The sequence below is a fragment of the Carassius carassius genome, chromosome 43 (genome assembly GCF_963082965.1).
Source record: "Carassius carassius chromosome 43, fCarCar2.1, whole genome shotgun sequence".
In the NCBI taxonomy this organism is placed as follows: Eukaryota; Metazoa; Chordata; class Actinopteri; order Cypriniformes; family Cyprinidae; genus Carassius; species Carassius carassius.
The window spans coordinates 14,947,750-14,965,595 of record NC_081797.1 but is presented as its reverse complement, the minus strand read 5'-3'; the positions used below and the strand labels follow the sequence as shown (position 1 = coordinate 14,965,595).

The window sequence follows — 17,846 nt, the reverse complement described above, 5'->3', positions numbered from 1 at the left end:
GCACAGTTGGCTGCATTATTGTCACTTTAATATATGATTCATGGTGCCTGGTTATGACATGGTGTGTAGATCTGATATCTCTTTCTTTTTAACTTTGCTTTGGCCCTCCATATATCCCTCTCTTATGCCCACTCCTTCTTGTCAGATAGAGTGAGCGAGACGGAGTCCGTAAAGCTCCGCTGTAATGGCTCTTGTCTCCCTGGCTAGTGTGCTATGAATAGCCCTGTGTAGGATGATGCAGTTTCCTAAATGGAAGGCCTCTGCAGATGGAGCTCTGTGGAGAGCAGAGGGCCAGGACATCTGCTGTTACCTGAGAGAATGCCAACATTCCTCCCTCCCTTCTTCCTCCGAGTAGAATAAAAAAAACACTATGTTCTCTCGTTCACACCTTGGTCTTTGGTGGATTCTGCTCATGTGCTTTTTGTCTTTATTTGAATCTGACGTAGGCGTAGTCCTTTTGAATGTGTTGTACTGTAGTGAAAAACCCTGAAGTTGATGAATGTGCTGTTTTTATTGAGGAAACAGCTGCTTTGAAACTTCAGCCTCCAAATTTTCAAGGGGAGTTTAGTTTAGTCCACCGAGAGAAGTGGTGCTGTCTGTTCTCCTCATTGGGTGGCTCAGCATGTAAAAGTGGACTGATAATGACATTCAAGCTATATTGAGAGGATTCTCTTTGAAACATGAAGCCAGGCCAACAGAGCTCTGTGTGACTACAGGGTTAGCGGGAGATAGCGATATTGAAAATAGTAATTTCCAGTCTCAAGATAGAATTGCCCCCTTCAACCCTTCATATCTGCTGAGTGGTTCTGCCACTCATCAAAAGACTGATTTAAAAAAAAAAAAATAATAACAATAAAGAGAATGAATGACTGTTAAAACCCAGAATTTGCTTTCCCTGATGTGAAAACCAACCAACCAACAAACTCAAAAAATAAAAAAAATAAAGAGTGCAAAGTTTCCTTTTGTCCATGTGTAAGGCTGTTTCTTAACGTATGTTTCTCTTCATCGTGTTCATTCTTTCAAGCTAATGAGGCCATCCCTGAGCATGGCGCAAAATTCAACCTCTGTTGAATTTCGGAGTAAAGTGATGCTTGTATTGTGCAGTCAATGTGAGTATTAAAGAGGAAAAAACTGTTCTGAATCCTGAGGTGTATGTGTGCCCCCTCCCTCACCCGTTTTAAATAAAAAGAAACATCTTTACCTGTCAAACCTTTCAACTTTTTAGTTCATTTGAACGGAGCGGTTGTATATGAAAGCAACTAAAACCCATAATGAAAAGAGGCTGTGGCCAGAAGCTATAAAAATACAGACGTATGGTACATCATGTTAATATTGCCATGGGGAAAAGGCATTTTCTTTTTTGTGTTTTTTTTTTCTCTTATAGGGGTTGCGGGGTTGCACAAGAAAATTGCACTACAAGAAGCAGTCATGTACAATACAGTACACCACAGCAAGCGGCGGGGTTTAGCATGGTGCTTATTATTCTGCTAAATTTTTTAGGGGGATAAAAATGATGGATAGAGAAGAATTTAAAAATGAGCCTGGACACCCAGACACGGTGGGAAGAAAGTGCGGCCAGGTTAAGGCGAGTTGGCTGGGCTGAGGGTGGGGCTAAGGGTGGGGCTTGAGGCGTCAGATCGACTGTAATCACTGAGGGAGCTGGGCCGCATGCTGCTCGAGATGGTGGCATTGCCACCGCCGTGCTGCCTCTTCAGCATGGCCGGCTGGAAGTCGGAGTGACGGCGTGCGTGTTTCATCAGGTGGTCGCTCCGCATGAATCGCTTGTCACACAGGGGGCAGCCAAACTTCTTCTCTCCTGTGTGGGTGCGATAGTGCCGTGCCAGCTCATCAGAGCGAGCGAACTTCTTACTGCAGTCAGGCCAGGTGCAGGGAAAGGGGCGTTCTCCTGTGACAAACACATAGAGAAAGCAGAACACACAGCGGTGAGTGTTTACTACACACATTCATGATCACTCAAGACATATGTAACGTTTTCAAAACAGACTGTCAAGCTGTACAAGCTTGACACTCTGTCACAGATTATAGGCCAACATGCCATCTAAAAATAAGAAGTTTCAGCTGTGAGAATACTTCAGAGTATTAGACTGATGAAACTTTTCTTTGAAACCATTTTTGAAAGTGTAAACTTGCTCCAAAAAATAAGGTGTTAAGGAGGCCACATCATAAACACCACCACGCATCGCTAAAAGCCATAAATAAGGGTGGCGGTGCCAATTGATTTGAACCAAATCCAGCCATTATGTGGACAATGAACTCTTTCAGCACAGAAAGTCCTACTGCTGTCTGTTTTATTCTACATGGCCCCCATTAAGCCCGTGCCGACATGCCTCATTGGCATAATATACTCTTTTAAACTGATCTAGAAGCAGTTTGGTGGTTTCTCTTGGTATGCTAATGTTCAGCATTGCCAGAAGACAAGGTGAACCTAAAACAGTGCACAAAAGCCATACAGGCCCCATACAATCGAAGTTCACAGACTAGAGGAGCTAAACCGCCATAGAATCAAGATCAGTTCACACTAAAAACAACAGTGAATGACCCGGACCATTCAGTTCCAGGTCACGCAAGGGTTTCCCTTCCACGGATGGCTTTTAAATCCCCAAATGAGCAGTCTTTAACCAGACATGAAATACCTGATTTGGCACAACTATTTAGAAGCGGCTCATGAGAGAGTGTTAATCCTCTCCTATAGAAGTAAAAGTCTGCAAAAAGTTTTTTTTTATAATGGCTAAGCTGAGTGAAAAGCCCACACATTAAACCAAGAATGCACTGTGTTGAAAATGAACCATATGTTCCAGCCCAATAAGCATTGCATCATGCTAATTGGAGAATCATGAGAGTACTAGGGAGACATGTATCACTTTGGCCGCTCCAAAGAGGCTTATGGGATTTACTGACTTATTATTGAGATAACTGATGGAACACAAACCCATACTCACTGGTTTATTTGGACCTGGCACACACCTCGAAACGACCTTGCAAAGTATTTTTTTCTCCCCCACCATTACAACCACATGTCAGACAGCCAGTTTAATTAGGAAGGTTAATGGTCTTTACTATGGGACCCTGCCCCAGTTTGTACTCAAACGTGAAACTAGCAGTGAGCCAAAAGCATGGGAAGCCATACCCTACCCCTTCCCCTAAAATAAAAGGCAATAAAAGTGGGCTTAGACACAAATCTACCCAAAGCCAGAGTAGACCATATATCTCGGTGTGGTTTCCTCACAGTCGAGCAAATTGCAGTACCAACGCCCTCTTTCTTTGTGCACACATCAGATACAACATGTATTTTAGCTCCATTTCCTTGGTTGTCTTTCTCTACAAATGTGAGATTTGCTTTACTCATTTTACCAGCTTTTCAACAGCAGTTTTCCCTCCCTTAGCAGCGCCACCACAAAGGTCTTAAAACCACCGTTGAATATTGTGAGGGTTCTGTGACTGCACTTTTCATAATTTTGAAAGGCAATGAACAGGAAAGAAAAAAGCCAGACATCTCGGTCATTACTTGGTTAAATTAGACAGAACAGGCAAAGTACACACAGATCCAGACAGCTTTTTGCTGCTGCCTTTGTTTTGTTGTTTCCCCTTAAGGCCCCAATGGAAAACAACTTCAAACGAAACATATATGTGATTCCAAATTTATGTGTGGGATGACAGCTTTGCTGGGGTCCCTTCCCCCTACTACAAAAGATTGAAAAAGTGAGAGAAACACCAAGCAGAGCAAGTCTAGACTGCCCCCATCTAAATCTATAACCTGTCACTCACTTTCAGACAGACCTGGTCCCACTATTAGAAACAACCACATATGCACCTCACATGTAGACCCTTGCTATGTTATATGTTAACAAATAAAACATTCACACACACATGAAAATATAGTCTGTGTGTGAATGAGCTTTGTGTCCACAACAATGTCTATGTAGCTCCACTTGAATCTGTCATATTATATATCCACCCACACACACCCACGTGACGAAAAGCACAAAAATATTGTTACGCACACACAAAAACTGATTCCCACTCAGTCAGCATAAGTAAAGCAAAATACTTCTTAGCGCTCTTATTGGTACAAAACCACGTCATCTGATACTCACTCGTCCATCCAAACATAAATAAATAAATAAATATAAATATATAATATTAAAAATAACGTAAATATATAAAGCTGCAATTTAAATCCACTAACCTACAAACGTGCCACACCCACAAGAACTAATCTGAGAGGGTCCCTTTAGTTTGACCCTTTTTTAAACCTCCTGTATCTAGTCATGATTGTGGCATATAAACATAAATACAAGATCTAACATTAGCATAGTAGGAATGGGGACAGCGCGGTGGATGGTCTGAGATTCTCCCTTCAGCAATGACAGAAGTCAACCTGTAATTTACAGTCTAATTAATGCAAGAAAGAGTCTGTGGGAACTCAAGGTTGTAAAGTGTGAGTAGGCTATGTAAAGGTGTGAATTGTGACATCAATACAATGTGCAGGTGTTAGACCAATTCTTCTGAGAGCAAAGCAGTTTCGAAAAATAACATAAAACCAAAAAAGCCAAAAAACAAACAAAAACTCTCTAATTCTGCTCTTTGCAGTCAGTTATTTTATTATCAGTTTTATGCTGTACAATACATTTTAGTATTTATTAATACATTCATTTACATTTTTAGCTTTAGTAAGTGAAATTTTAGTGCAGTTTTATATGTTCCTTTTTCATTATTTTTATTTTTTATATAGATATTTTGTATTTCATTTTTAGTTTAATCATTTTAGTATTTCTATTTAAAATTAAGTTAGTTGTCAATAATATGTTTTTTTTTTAAGTTTATACTTTCCTCATCTTATATTTATAGCTTTGTTTTAATTACAGGAAACTGTTAACAATTGCACCATTTGCAGTTCACTGCAAAGGCTAGTGCACTGGACAGCTAGCATATAAGCTCAAAAGAACCTGTTATACAAAGCATTACCCTACAGACAAGAACATTTTCAACTACCGTGCTTAAAATTTGCTGCTTGCATGGTTTTACCATGACTAAAAGTTCAAGTGAGACATGTTTCCAGGAATATTATTATAACCAACGAGGGCGTTCTTGACATGGCTCTAAAGTAGGTTTATGTAAAAAGGTCCAGCTTTTAACAATTTCATAACAGATGGAAGTTGCTGCAGCTCTATCTACCACCTCAAAAACCATGCAAAAGGGACACTGCGGACACTTCCTGTTTTTGTCCCTCTGGGAAAGCACTAGAGGCAATAACCCATGTTGCAACTGTGTCAAACTGTTCATGCAAATAACTGTTCATTTACTCATCCCCTTCCTATAGTCAATATATTTATTCACAGCATGCCACTTGTACAAAAGGAGACTTTTTTTATGTGGTTTGTGCTGCATGGGCACTGGTGTGTCTTCACACTGATGAGCTACACCCTCTTGGTGTGGTGCAACCAGCCCTGCATATGCCAAAGTCTTTTTCGCAACAGGGGCCAGTAATTAGGAGAGCTTTCGATTCAATCACTGTGTAAACGAACACAGTGACCCAGTTACCCTTTGCAGCAGTTACATCACAGTTGCTAGTATGGACATCCCATAGCGAAGGTAGCCGAGCAACAGTGTTTCCCTTCAGAGGTGATACCGTTATGTCACAGACAGCAGCCTTACATAACGGTTCTCTTTTGGGGCCACTGGGGCAGTAAATAAACACTTGCTCATGTCTTCTCTCAAGTACAAAAACACAACACAAATTCACGACTCGATTTCACAGAGGGCCTGAATAAAGACCAACTTCAGATTCCCTTGAATCTGTAGGAAACAGGAGAAAAGGGCCTTTTGAGGTGAACAGTCTATGCCACAGACATCTGATCAGGCCACTATCTGAGCAACACAAGTACAGACTGAATGTCGATCCAAGAGACTTGGTGTCGCTCACCTGTTCCAACAAGAGCTACCAGCATCTCTGTGTGGGTGAGATAAAATTCTTCCGGTTTCTTCAAACGTGAGGCCACTTACACAGGCAGAGACGTAGGTAAGGATGGAGACAGCCAGACACTACGTGAGAAAGGCATTAAAGACCTCCAGTGGGAGGTCTTACAAATCCTTTATAACCACGAGCTCAAAGTAGACTCTCTAGGTTTGCTCAAGAGCCACACACTTGGATGCCCTATAACATGTTTTGAATTTAGCATAGTCTGCAAGTCCAACGTCAGCTGCTGTCATTCGGAAAGCAGTTCCGACTGAGAAGACCTTTTAATTAGGTTATTAGGAGAAGACATTGAATTCATCCTCTAGATACTAAACTGACATATCCCTTGCAGACATCACACAATTTCCACATAAAATGGAGGACAGGAGTTTATAGTAGAAACCCTTTGCTATTTGGTAATTTTGACTTGGAGTAATGAAGTAACCAGGACAGTGGAAAACTGATCTTAGATTAGTATAAAAGGCCTATATTCAGCCGTAAAGATTTAGGTTTTGCAAGGTTTTTGGCAAAGTATCTTACAGACAGTGCGCATGTGCCTTAAGTTATCTTTAGCTGGAGGCAAAGCAAAAACGATACTACAAATACAGATGTAAACTAGACCAAGACATGATGCTTTCAATATAATATGTATTAGATCCCGATGTTGCCCATAGTGATCCCAATTAGATCAGATGTTCTGAATCAGGAGCACACTGTGTCCTAGCCTCCGGTCTACCACTGATTTGTTATCTCTGGAAAACCACAACAAGCCTGATCTCCAAAATGGCACCACAAATGTAGTTGCAGCACTTACCAGCAGGTTGTAATTTATTCCTGGTGGGTCATGCAGAAGTCTGCCAGCTCAAGCCCTCAATGTTTATGACGAGACTGCTTTGGGTCATTAGAGACCCAGACAGGCCGGTTAATCGCAAAGTTTCCAAGACGGCCTGCGAGAGAGTTCTTAGCTTCTCTCAGCAAACTGGGGAATTTCTGCCAACAACTCCGCTTTTTCCTTTCCACCAGGGATGAGATGCTTGCCGAGATGATCTCATCACTACCCCACAGGAGCAGGGAATTTTGGGAGTGTATACAATCCCTTAAGCAACCGAGTTGGGAGAAGATATAGGTCTCGCCCCCAATCTAACTGAGGTTGCCAAGAAGTGAGTTCACAGAGACTGCAACACACCATGGAGACCAGAAACCACAAAGTCTGGCACAAACATAGCTTGGACTTACGTTATAGTCATGGGCAATTTAACAAATAGTCAGCATTATCATCATCTACATTAGACACAACTTCATATTAATCTTGTCAAGGTCTAGTGAGCAGATTGCTGACTGAGTGAAAACTTTCGTGGTGGTTTGACCCAGATCACAGCATTTAGAGAGAACTGTAGGAATGGAACAAAAAAGACAGAAGTGCACCACACATGTGCATGTGCTAATGGAGGGAGGGGTAGCCGGGTTGACTAACCACATTGACTCTTTGTGAGTCAGATCAGGCTTTCAGTACTCTGTTCGTGACAGTGACTTTGAGAAATTGAGGATTAATGCTAATGGATGTGGGTGTAAAAAAGACATTATGGCTAGGTCAGGTGCAACGATTAGGACGGGGCCAGACTTGTCCAGAGACTTTGTGAAAAAGGCAACTATTTTTAATTTATCATCTTCTATTGTCTTCAATGAAAAACCTTTCAATTGCACATTCTCCTCCCAGGATTTTAATGCTGTTGAGAAATGTGAACAATAGTACTGGCCTTGTGTCTGACGGAAGAGCCTTCACCATCAGGCATTTCAATCAAGCCTTCCAAGCCTAGTAGACATAACTCACTCCTCCCTGTCTCTACAGCACATGTGCACACACTGTCTAAGACACATTATATGAGGAAGCAGCCACAACTGCTGCAGATTTATGTCCCCTCCCCTCTATATTTTCCCACCTCACAAAGAGCACATCTCACAGCATTGCCCTACCCATTGTTGTAGCTTTGAAATGGACCTTCCTGTGGGTCCTGGCCTAACTGGGCCACTGGGATTGTTTTGCAACACAGCGTAATTATTTTAACCCTATTTTCCATTAAGAGTTGTAGCCATAAGCCTGTGAATGGGAACTGGCAAGGACAGGTGGGTGGGCTCAACCACAGCTCTGACATTCATGTACAAAGCCTGCTAAATATTTTTTTTATACTATTATACTTGTATAAACTAAAGGATATCAACAAAAAGTTCTAATGAAGGCTGATCTTGAACAAGCTTCCTCTACTGTCAACCATGTATAAACTTTCAAACATTAGTCAAAGCTCTTTGAGGCTCTGTTTACATCCATGAGTGATTAAAAACTTAAAGGGATAGTTCATCTCTAATTGTTGATGCAAACCTGTAAGGATTTCTTTCTTCATTCAGAAATGCCTCAGTGCTTTATTTGTCGACACGATGAAGGTCAGTGGGGTCCACTGTTATTTTGGGTAGGGCTGTGCAAAAAATCGAATGCGATTTTCATGCGCATCTCGTCAGTAAAGGCACTCCTGTGATTAGAAACACATCTCCAGCACGTGCGTTCAGATCAGGGTTGCCAGGTTTTGAAAACAAATCCTGCCCACTTGCTTGAATATCGCATCCGATTTTTTGCACAGCCCTAATTTTGGGTGTGACTGACTTTCGTTGACTTAAACTGTTTAAACATACTTTAGACTATCTTTTTTGTTGTTGTTTTCTGCAAAATAAAAAGTAATTCAGGTTTGAAAGTTCATGGTACACGGGTAAGTAAATAATCTAAACTCTAATTAAAGGGTGATCTATTCTTTGAACATATATAGTTCCTGAAGGTTTATCTTAAGCATACCAGCATTGGCAGTATGATCCTCTCTATTCGAAACTGCCAAGCCAACCCTTCCCCCATAACTGTCCACTGAATGGTCCTTTTCATCCCACAACCACGCCTGGAAGAGCACACATGCACGGATCCTCCACATACAGATTTATGAGACAGTAAGAGGTCAAACATCTCACTGGCAAGAGCTAATGTCAATATAAAAGCCTGGAAGGAAACCAAGGGTCTGGCAGACAGCAGAAAACAACCTCTCTCCATTTCTTTTTGTTTGCCCCCTCAATCCTCATCACAAAAACCCAAATACACATACTGCTACTGCAGAGAATCACCAAATCAGATTGCAAGCAGATGCAACTGAGCAAGTGACCTACATCAGTGGAGGGCCTTTGACCACGGATCCCACCCTGTACCCACCCCCACACTTATGCCTCTCTGTACAGTACATCCCCACCCACAAATTGCAGTGTTAGCGCCCCACACAGAGATTGCGTGAGACCCTAAGCCAGCGGCTCATGCTTCAGGAAGCTGAAAATACAGTTCCACACTAGCTCCAGATCCCCTTCTTCCTGCACAGAGAAATCGACACCCATACATAGTAAATGTAAGAAAGCAAACTCAAACTATACAACGCTTTAGCAGTTCTGTCACCTTATGCCCTCATGGGTGGGCGTAGAGGACACAGGGCAATAGGGGGATGGTTAGGCAGGAACAGACTCGCTTTTATAAGACTCTTCCAAAGCTAACTAAAGTGTACATAAGTTCAGAAGAGTTTGAAAGGTACCAACTCCGATACCAAATGTGCGTGACTATGGTGAGTCAACTAATCCAGGTTGTGTTTTGGCTTTTATAGCAGCTAAAACTGTATGCTTTTCATCATATGAAAGTAAAATAAGAGAACTGTATTCCTGTCAGTGAGGGCTGCTTCAGGAGAGATGGATGACTGCAAAAGGGTGGATGAGTGCATGATGAAACACCCAGGGGGCTTCAGCACTTCAGCCTATCATATTTGAGTGAGAGAGAGAGAGAGATGCATCAAAGCATGGTTTCTACCCCTCACACAGAAGGCTGACAGTAAAATTCTGAAAAGAATAGATGACTGGTTAAATGGTGTGGAAAGTGTACATAACTAAATTTGGTTAAAATTTTTACCCAATTATCTGCATCTTTTAACTTCTGTTTGTACTAATATTCTCTCAAACAAACACAGGTGCACATACAAAACTCATAAAATACCTGCTTTACATCATTCCCAATTAACTAGCTTGTGCATATCCTGAATGGCAAGTTGGTCAGCCAAGCCCATGCATTCTTGGCATCTAACATATATTCTGGTTACAAAGGTAGTAGGCCAGGGGTGTGGAACGGAAAATAGTTTTAGTCAGAAAAAGTAGAATCTCTGCTGTGAAGCCATCATCCTCACACTGAGCCCAGCCCAACTCCATTCCAGCCATGGCACTGTGCCCAGCACAGGGCAGAAGTGCCCAAGTCCCACCCATCCTCTAAAACCTTCCACCTGAACCATGGGCTGGATGACTGCACAGGATGTCGTGTCTGTAAATAACCCAGTGCAGAGGAAAGAAAAATGGCTGACGAGTCATTATAATTTTGCGTGTATTTGTTATAAACCTGGGAGGAGGGTGTTCTAGGAACTCGCTGCTTTAATGCACACTTGAACCAGTGGTTGGATCTATTGTTCAAGTGAGAACATTTGACCACGTACACTGTTTTTGTCCATGCACCAAATTCTGTAGCAAGACAATGTCATCTTTACATTGTGCACCCTACTGGGACTCTTGAAGACAATACAAAGGGTCACGTAATGAACATAAGTTCACAGGCTATACAAAAAAGCTAACCAACTGTGAAACGTGCCATTATGGTCTTTGTATGCATGTATGGTGCTTCTGGTGATTGAAGCTAATACATACTAGCCACACACAGATGCAGCATGACATTTACTGATGACCCTACCATACTGGGTCAATAACCATACATTTCATAATACTCAAAGTGGACAGTAGGACTACATCATGCTAAGTTAGGATTCAAAACTAAATATTTTAATTTGAAGCATTCTCGTTAAAATTAGTTAAGGTTCGTCAGTTTGTAAAAGCCCATCCTGTCTTTGGTGGCACAATATCCTTTTAAGGATCCTTCCCCCAACAAAGCTGCTTTAGCCAATCTTGCTCATCAATTTGTGACAAAATCAGTCCTCCTATTCTCCATAGCATTTCGGTTTGGAGAGAAACCCCGCCTCCTCATATTTGCAGGAGATCAGACAAAGCTGTCTGGTAACCTTAGACCCTCAACCTGCTGTGTCCCCCTTCTCTTCACCAACCCACTCAGCACAATGAGCAATTTGTGTACTGCATTCACTCTCATCTTCTACATCCCACCACTCTGCTTGCTCATACTTAACATCTCAATGCGGCGGAGGATTGCAAAAACCTCTAAGGCCTTGGAGGTGATCTCATTTTATCTCCCTTGCACAGCACATCATGCAACAGTGTGATCTGAGGGATGCTATCAATATTCAAGATTCTCTGAAGTACTTAGTGGCTTGATGTGGTAATATGCCCCTCGACTTCCCTGGATATATTCCCATGAGTACAAGGACTAGTGATATAGGTCCTGAGTAGCCCAATGAGGATAATAGGTCTAGGAACTGGCCCCAGATGACATTAGGGAGTTGTACAGGGAGCAGATTAGAATATGGGGCGAGGGAGATTAACCCAGAACACAGGGGCCACATGTACCCATTCTGATCACGAGGGTCCGTCACGGGTTTGCCATTGAAAGCAATTTGTGAACCTAATGAACTTTTTCCATTTAGCCTTGACTTTCAAAAAGTACTGGAAGGGAATGCTAACAAACACAAGTCTGGTGAATACCATACCTTAAAACTTTAAAGAGGATTATATGGGAAAAGTAGTTAGCTAAATGCAGGCTACTTAAGGAAATATACTGGGTTCTGTACAAATTAAGGTTAATCGACAGCATTTGAGGCATAATATTAATTTTCAATAGGAGTGAATGGGGCCAGTTCAGAAACATAAAAATGCTCCCTGTTTCAATAGTTTAGCCACAAGACATAAACATAACAGATGGAAACCTGATTTTAGTGTCCAAAATAAAATGGCTTACTAAAATTTTGCACAACTTACATGCAGTTTGCTGCCATGATGACAACACTTAAATCCATAAAACCCTAAAATGACTTGATTTAAACAGATCTGCAGCTCACCGCAACTTGTATCAGAAGAAATTAATTAAGAAAATGAGGGACGAGTTGAATTTATATTTTGAGGTAATCAACATTATGCAACAAATTGCACTTAACTTGAATCAAGCAATGCTTTATTGCATTTCATTAAATATTGACATGTGTAGAAATTTGATGCTATAGAGGTATAAGTACTAATACATCAGTTTCACTTTGGGCAAAAAAAAAATCAGGTATTGCAAGCAAAACACTTTCAGAGGAACTACACTTATGAGAAATTCACATGTACTGAAAGGACACCATGTCTTTTCTGCATAACAAACCGCTAAAATACGTCACAGCCATGGCCTTGGCAGTCTCCTCAAGCCATGTCACTTCCTCTTCCTAAACCAAAACTTGCAGGTTTGTGAAAATCTTTTTTTTTTGTTCCCTGATGGCCCCACACCCATTTCATGTGCATGTATGCATACCACAGGTTCCTTTTCTCGTAACAAGTCAAATGCGCCCTAATAAAGTAATGAGAATGTTATAAATTATCATCTGCAAGCATATTGTGCACCATTACAGTTAACAACTCATCAAATGCAAACCAAGCATCTCTCTGAATCTGTCCATCTGTGTTTATAAGGATGATTAATGAGCCTTTGCTTATCCAGCCACATGCTAGTTGGAATCTTTTCCTTACTTTCTACCCTCTCCAACTTTCCTGTGTGTCCTCCTTTTTTGCCTTGAGACTGTGCATAGCCATAAAACATCAGTCAAATATTATACTTGATGCTCTCATCGGCCTTGAATTAATCTTATCATGACTATAAACCCCAACAAGTGAACTTACGTGTGGCCAAGTATGGTGACCCATACTCAGAATTTGTGTTCTGCTTTTGACCCATCCAAGGCCACACATACCGTGAATACACACCCAGAGCATTATGCAGCCATATTGCTGCAGTGCCCGGGGAGCAGTCTGGGGTTCGGTGCATTGCTCAAGGGTCTCACCTCAGTCGTGGTATTGAAGGAGAAAGAGTAGCAGTTATTCACTCCTCCTACCGACAATTCCTGCCGAACCTGAGACTCGAACACACGACTTTCGGGTTCCGGCTCTCCCACTCTCTATCCATTAGGCCACAACTGCCCCAAAGTGGAGATTTAAGTCCAAGATGTACCCAGAGAACAGATGCAGTGGCAGTACAGTCAGGCTAAACTGAAAAGGTCCTCTCGAAAGGTCACAAGAAGGTTATTATACCAGACTTATCTCAGTGAGGGACACTCTGTAACCACAGGTTACCACAGAATTGCAGTGTAACAATACATAGTCTTTCTTTAAAAAGAAAACTGAGCTTCAAATAGACCCAGAACCTAAAATTGGTGGCTTGGCAAATGAATGTAGTATAAGACCGTTAGCAAGATGGAAAGGGTCATTTCAGTCTGGAAACAAGTGCTTTTCAAAGTTAAGTGAGCTAGTAACAAATTCTTGGGAAGGGAAAGAACACGACTTGACTTGACACAGTTATTTATACTAATGCAATATTGTATAGTCTTCAAAAGTACAAAGTTAAAAAGTTCCTTTTAGTGCTATTTAAACAACTCCATTTGCTGCAGTGCATTTCAAAGCAGAGCCCTGTGCAACATTTCTGTGCCGTTTGATCATGACAGTGCATCTGCTTCAGTTCTGTCATAAAATCTTCCAGCAAGCTTGCACTTGTGATGGTTTGGGCCATCCCCCTTTCACCTGGAACTACTTGTTCAACAGAATAGCACAAGAACACCGCAAAGATCTAGCGAACAAATTAAATAAATAATTATTACACTTTATCCATAAGTTGCCATGGCAGTAAAATGCAAAAAAGAAACATATCAAGACCTGTTGCATTTTTCTGAAATTACTAATCGTTTTCACGAAAGCAGTTTGACTAGCATGACTGCATCTTTGCGCATGAAGGAAAGCCCCAGAGCCCAAGCTTTTATCCTACCGCTACAGTATACGACTCCATCGGCGACACTACAGTCTAAGTAGAAAGCTGGACGCAACTCTCTGTGCCCAATTCCTGCTGGATTAAGAATAATGATCCAAAGCAGGGTGCAAACCAGAACCAGCAGGGAATTCAGGGCGTTTGCTGAAGTCAAATGAGGTCCTCAGTACTTTTGGCTACCCAAGTTTGTTTTTGCAACTCTGTGTTCCCCCTTCAGTTCAAAAGCAGTGCGTTGCTGGGAGAAAGATCCATCTTCTCCTTGCTCCATTGGTAGAGACTGATGGAAAATCTGCTGAGTGAGTGCTTAAGAAAGGCGACCAGAATGGAGAAGGTTGACTGAGCCTGGGCTGCTGAACTCAAATGACCCACATTCTCTGATTACCAAAACAAATGAGATGGAACACTCATTGTTTAACCGAATCATGGTCCGATCGCAGACTGGTGGCTACAGTAAAGCCCAATCTAAAGTCTACAATTTAGAGAATAGCCCAACTGAAAGACAGGATGAGAGGGAAGTCTTAAATACACACCATAAACAAATTCAACGCAAACTATGAATTGAGCTGTTTATCTTTGTATCGACTTAAATAACCCTTACTTACTTACTTTGACATGTCAACACAAAACTAGACACATAACCAACACCATACACTGGACCGCAACTGAAGCTGGGGTTTTACAGAACAATATGCCTGAATGCAGGGTGGTATGTGGTGTGTTCTGACATAAACATGTCATTATATATACTGTAAGTGACCCAACCTACATTATCAAGCGAAGTAAAAACTAAAAGGAACAACTGTTTAGATGACACGCCCACCCCGAGTACATCAAAGCTTCAAAGTTTTATATTATACACAAGTCTTTTGTACCGAAAATTTGGGCAACCCACACTATATACACACAGTATGTATTATTTTAAAGTCAATGTAAGGTTTTGGGATAGTCTTGCCTCGTCAGATATGCTATTCACGGTGAAAGCAAATCCAGATAGGCATGGTAGTACATTTTGCATTATTCTGACAGTTTTTGTTTTTTCTGACTGATGAGATGTGCTATCTTTTTTTAATTTCAAAGATAACCATTTAATCTAGTAGGTCATCATGAGCAAGAATAGATCAAATCTTAAGAACACCAAAACCACAAGAGTCACTATGTTGGGTTCTGGATTAGTTGAGATGACTATTTACTTAGATTTGTGTTACATATTGTTTTTATATATTAAGTGGCAGTGCTTTAATTAGAATGCTAACACAAAGCTAAAAATGTTGCACAATAGCTGAACCTTAACCAATCTAATTATACAGTCTATCTTACATAGACTGTATAAAAGGCGTTTATAAAAGACTGTATAAAAGTTATCTGTATGTCCTCCCCTAACATACAGATAACTGTGGTCAACCAACATGAGCAACAATTAGCCTACATATTCTTAAATTTATATATTTTATAAAGCTGAGACGATGATAAAGAACTGAGTGTATCAATCTAACCATCACACTTTGACACCAGAGTCCTTATAGAAACTCTATCTGATATATTTTTCCTGCTTAGACACATTGCACTCTGTGAATTCATCATTTAGAGTAACCAGGGGTGTGTTTCGGAAAACCCTGACACTATTTACACTTCTGCGGTTTATCTCTGATCTGAGGCCACAACGCCTTTAAGTGTCGAGAACGTTTCGATTTAGAGCAGGTTTCCTGTCAGGAGGATCCTCTATTGTCTGATGTGACAACAACGCGGCAGTAATAAATGATAAAAAATGCGGTACAGAAACGTACTTTTCTAAACGTATTTTTCATCCTTGTTTTGAAGGCTTGAGGTCTGCGCTGAGGGCGGGTGCGCTGCGCGGTTCAGCGCTCGGCTGGTCGAGTCTGTTGCTGGCCAGACCAGCTGGCAGTCTGTCCGACGGGGGTGTGGCACATCACAACAAAGAGCTTAACAGTCAAACAAGCAACCGCAGAAGTCTACAACCCCCATCTTTTATTCATTTTTAACCCCCTTGCATGTATCTAAAGGACTAACGCAAAGAAAACGAAATTATGCGCGAACTCGTTGTTTCTGGACTTTAAAAGCCGTACGCTGTATGCGCCGCGCGCTATCGGCATTGACTTTTCGCAAACTACCACCATCGCCTCCTGAAATTATAGCCTACACGACTTTATGAGCGATTACATCATGGGGTGCCTGGCTCTTTTTATGCCAGCAGTGTTGTTAATTTGAATTGCGAGCGATTTTTCTGAGAAGGTATTGAATGTAGAACAAATGTGTTTATGCATGAGTACGCGCACTATATGTTGTAAATAGTTTTATTTTCTGTTGGTATTGTTGTTGAGTGTTTATTTTATGGTACATTGTTGCAACTATTATTATTTTTTATTAACATTCCTGCCACTTTGTTTCATTTTACAGTTTTATTGTGTGGATTTATGCGCTGGCAACATTGTACGCAGAATAATTGTGCCAATAAAGTTGGAACTTGAAACTGGTTTATTGGACATATGTGTGTGTGTGTGTGTGTGTGTTGAGTTGGCTCATATAGGCGAGGCACTGAGGAGAGAAGAACTGTTGCTGTTTACCATATAGCTTCCTCATAGTGGGCGTGCCAATATTTACATTGAATAACAATTTATTTCCTTTAAAACTACTAGTTAGAGTAAATGCATGTTTAATAAAGAATATCACTGCAACACAACAGTTGTCCCATCACGTAAAAACGGACCTTGTGCGGAACACAATGTGCCCAAAGTGTGCGAACGCGTAAATTTCGCGCTGTTTACATTGGATCTGCGAAACGGCATTACACTTGGCAGGAATGGAAACTGACCTGTATGTGTCCTTAGGTGGGCTTTGAGATGGGATGATTTGCCATAAACTTTTTCGCACCCTGAATAGTGGCATTTGTGCTTTTTCTGTGGGGGTTCTTGTTCAATTCGACCCCTAAATCGTTTGCTTCTTTGTTTAAGAGCAGAGTCGCCGGTGATGGTGGTGGTAGGTGTGGCAGAGTTCCCATCATCTCTGGTTAGGGTTGCTGTTGGTGGCGTGCTCTCCTCCTTTATTTTTGCCTGCTCGGCAAAATTGGTGGGGGTCTGTTGATTAAAATCCGCCAGAATTCTCGCCACCACAAAAAGGGATGAGTTGTCTTTCAAAGACTCCTTGGTTTCTTCTCCATTCCTCTGTGCAGCCGCAGTTTCGGGCTTGATCTCTCTATTCCCTTTCGGACCGTGGACTATTGCTTGGCTGGACATTGACACAAGGCACTCTGCTGCGAAGTGATCCATTTCGTTGAAGAGTAGAAGTTGTTTCTTTATGGCATTCAAACCTAATGCCAGTAGACCACTGAACTCAGTAGATCCCTTTGTGTGATGCTGAATAGGCAGCTCTCGTAAGCAAACTCACTTTGCACTATCTTACCGGCTTTTCAGCAACACTGACATCCTGCATGTAAATCATGCGAGATCGAGCCGTGAGCGCGCCACGCCGACTGCTTTCATCATTTAGAGATAGGTTTCTTGTGATGCGAACTCTGAAAACTTGTCTGGATTGAGTATCAAAACTGCCATCGTTGCTGTAGACCTCACACCGTTAAAGTGTGACAGTATGCTTGTGCGCCGATTAGAGCTGATTGTATCCATGCTGGGGGCGTGTCGCCCGGTAGCGTTTGGCAACGTCACCGTGCGGGCGCGCATTCATTGGATGGCGACGTGTCCCGGAGTGCACTACCTTACTTGCCCCCACCAAACTTTTTAGAAAGTTGAAAATAAATTTCCCAATGCATATATGAGACATGCATTGGCAGGTGTGAGATTGGAGTCAGTGTTTCAAGTAATATTCATTTATTTC

The 17,846-nt window shown here is 41.6% G+C and overlaps 1 protein-coding gene across 1 annotated transcript; it reads right to left on the bottom strand.

Annotated features, from left to right (window-relative positions):
• Positions 1-232: 232 nt before the first annotated feature.
• Positions 233-17,612, bottom strand: LOC132125466 (Krueppel-like factor 13). Its single transcript, XM_059536908.1, has 2 exons — positions 16,831-17,612; positions 233-1,906 (listed from the first exon to the last, which is right to left on the bottom strand). Exons 1-2 carry the CDS (start codon positions 17,282-17,284, stop codon positions 1,581-1,583), a joined length of 780 nt encoding a protein of 259 aa, XP_059392891.1. The 5' UTR covers positions 17,285-17,612; the 3' UTR covers positions 233-1,580.
• Positions 17,613-17,846: the final 234 nt, after the last annotated feature.

Excerpts from the sequence above, each read along its gene's own strand:
- LOC132125466 (XM_059536908.1), bottom strand. The coding sequence starts at position 17,284 with ATGGATCACTTCGCAGCAGAGTGCCTTGTGTCAATGTCCAGCCAAGCA. Across the intron at positions 1,907-16,830 it reads CCACCTAAGGACACATACAG|GAGAACGCCCCTTTCCCTGC; the intron begins GTCAGTTTCCAT and ends TGTTTGTCACAG.